Source organism: Rhagoletis pomonella, unplaced genomic scaffold (genome assembly GCF_013731165.1).
Source record: "Rhagoletis pomonella isolate Grant_MI unplaced genomic scaffold, Rhpom_1.0 Rhpom_scaffold_00002, whole genome shotgun sequence".
In the NCBI taxonomy this organism is placed as follows: domain Eukaryota; kingdom Metazoa; phylum Arthropoda; class Insecta; order Diptera; family Tephritidae; genus Rhagoletis; species Rhagoletis pomonella.
Genome location: NW_023458556.1, coordinates 33,499,901 through 33,502,355, shown reverse-complemented (window position 1 = coordinate 33,502,355; position 2,455 = coordinate 33,499,901). Strand labels below are relative to the sequence as shown.

The window sequence follows — 2,455 nt, the reverse complement described above, 5'->3', positions numbered from 1 at the left end:
ATAGCAACGCATGTAAAAGAAACGTAAAAGCGTAAGAGAGTTTTATGGATGTAAATGTAAAACTCACGCATGCGGATACGCATGCTATGGAGGTCCGCCGTAAGCCCTTGGGAAACTTCAAAAATTTTAGGTTTTCTTTTATTTCAGACAATCAGTCCGGGCATAGTGGATACCGATATTCTGCCATCGCCTATTCGTAGTGTAGTTAAAGAGATGCTGCCTAGCCTTAAATCGGAAGATGTAGCTGATGCTGTTTTATGGGCTATAAGCACCCCATCCAATGTGCAGGTACATACACACATATATAGTGCTTATTATAACTATACGACACCTCTATTTACACGTTTTGACTATTAGTTGTTTGATTTTAGTTATTTTCTTTTTTAATATAGTTCGTTCTATAAACAAAAAAACATATAAAACCAAGTTTCAAAGTTTTTACAAAAAATAACAAATTTGTATTAAAATGTTCTAAATTTTTATTTAGAGCCAGGCTAGTAAGGGTTTATTTATTTATTTTGTATAATTTGTATTCTCATAATTGAAAATTCAATACAAATCAGTACAAATTAAAAAAAAAATGAGGACATTAGCGTAGAAAAAATTAATAAAAATCCGTACGAGTTACCTTTGGTCTTAAAATTGACTTGCGCATTTCTAAATTTCTTCGATTAAAAAAAAGTTGCGGAATCAATGTTGTTAACGATCTGTGTTTTGTTATCTTTAGTGCTATAAACAAAAATCTTTCATAAATCACTTTCTTTCTGCACTTCACAAATACTTTTTCGGATTGAGAACAAATAAAAGAAAGGTCGAAATTTTATGTTATCATTTTGAAGTTCGAATATGGGACCACCTAAAGCAGAATAAATAAACAAATATGTAATATCCCTGCAGGGAGTGACGTTAGCTTATATCTAACCTTAGTCTGTTTACGCGAACACTAGTGCTTGCTATTAATTGTATATTTTATTCGAAAAAAGCTAACTACTTTTGCGGGGCGATGGCCGAAATTCCGTCAGACATAACATCAAAGATAATTAAAAATTTCGAACTTCATTTTATTGGTCCTGAATTGGAAAAAATTTGTGAAGTGCAGAAAAAAAATTTATTCAAAATAGTTTTTGTATGAGGATTTTTAACTGGAAACTTGTAAAGAAAACCAACTCCGGATTGTGTCTACATGATTCCTGGACGACTTTACAAATCACTTTAAGTTTGTTTTGTCATAGCTAATTAAAAGTGAGGCATTTATCGAAATCTGGCCAAAAAGCCAGCCAACTATAAGTCGGTTATTTTCTACAACTGATAATTTTTCACTGCAGGGACAATAAAATGAAGTAAATAAATAAACAATTAAAAAAAACTATTTTGTTTTTCTTATTGATATTTTATGTCCAAAAGGAGTTGGTTACAAGTTAGTGGATATCTAATGGATAGGTAACCACCCTAGACTATTTCGCAGTCATCGCCATTGAAATATAGTTAAGTTTCCTCAAAGAAAATATACAGATAATAGTGACCTTTAGTTGCTGCCTAATCAACTTCGATTTTACTTATAGTTAGATACATGCATTTCCCTCAGGGTATGTATACCAAGCATACAGAGCGCTGACAACATATCCATATGTACATACATACATATGTAGTACATGGTTTATCTGTGCAAATGCCCTAATCACGTGCTGTGGTGTTGATTCAAATTCAACATTTGAAAGCACATTTACATGTCTGGCTGTAGCTGAGTGCGCAAAGATGCTTGCCACAATTTGTTGATTTCCAGAGGGTCAGGGTTCGAAATATACTTTTTTTTTTTTGTTCGAAGTGCAAAACGCCATCTGCACTTTACGCATGGCGTTTTGCTTTATTTTAATATGTGCGTACTTGAATTGAATATTTTACTTATTTGATTTTACAATTTTTTCCCTCAGTGTAGATAGTCAAAACTTGTGGGTGTCGATATGCACTATACCTACATAGTTAAATGTTTCGTACTTTATACTTTTTCCTATTTATATTTTACAAGGTTCACAACATCACCATAAAACCGATGGGTGAAAAATTTTAATACGGCTATAAAGGATACTTAAAAACGACTGCTATCCAAAACCCGCTGATATAAAAAGCTTAATTTTATAAATTATAATTGAGTGAAAATATATGAAAATCTTGCAAAATTTGTGCAAAGATCGAAATTTATGGCTATGCATTTTTTAATATAATTATATGTTTTGCAACGTATTCGAACTTTTTCTTCACTTCTAGAGGTTAGAGGAGCGCACTGATCGCCGAAAGATTCGAGCATCCAAATGATAGAAGAAGCTTTTTATAATGACAGTCACACCGGGTCGGACAGTGACAAACCTCCAAGTGTATACCTACCAGGGACGTGAACCGGATGAAAAATTTGGTCGGTTCGGTTCAGCGGTTCGAACCGTTTTTGCACTTTTGGATT

General features: G+C 33.0%; 1 protein-coding gene across 1 annotated transcript in view; it reads left to right on the top strand.

Moving 5' to 3' along the window:
- The window catches only part of LOC118733501 (farnesol dehydrogenase), a 4,778-nt gene extending 2,659 nt beyond the window's left edge, over positions 1-2,119 (top strand). The window contains exons 2-3 of the mRNA XM_036462909.1: positions 148-288; positions 2,027-2,119. Coding sequence (XP_036318802.1) covers positions 148-288; positions 2,027-2,068 — 183 coding nt within the window. The 3' untranslated portion in view covers positions 2,069-2,119. The remainder of the gene's footprint in view (positions 1-147; positions 289-2,026) is intronic.
- Positions 2,120-2,455: the final 336 nt, after the last annotated feature.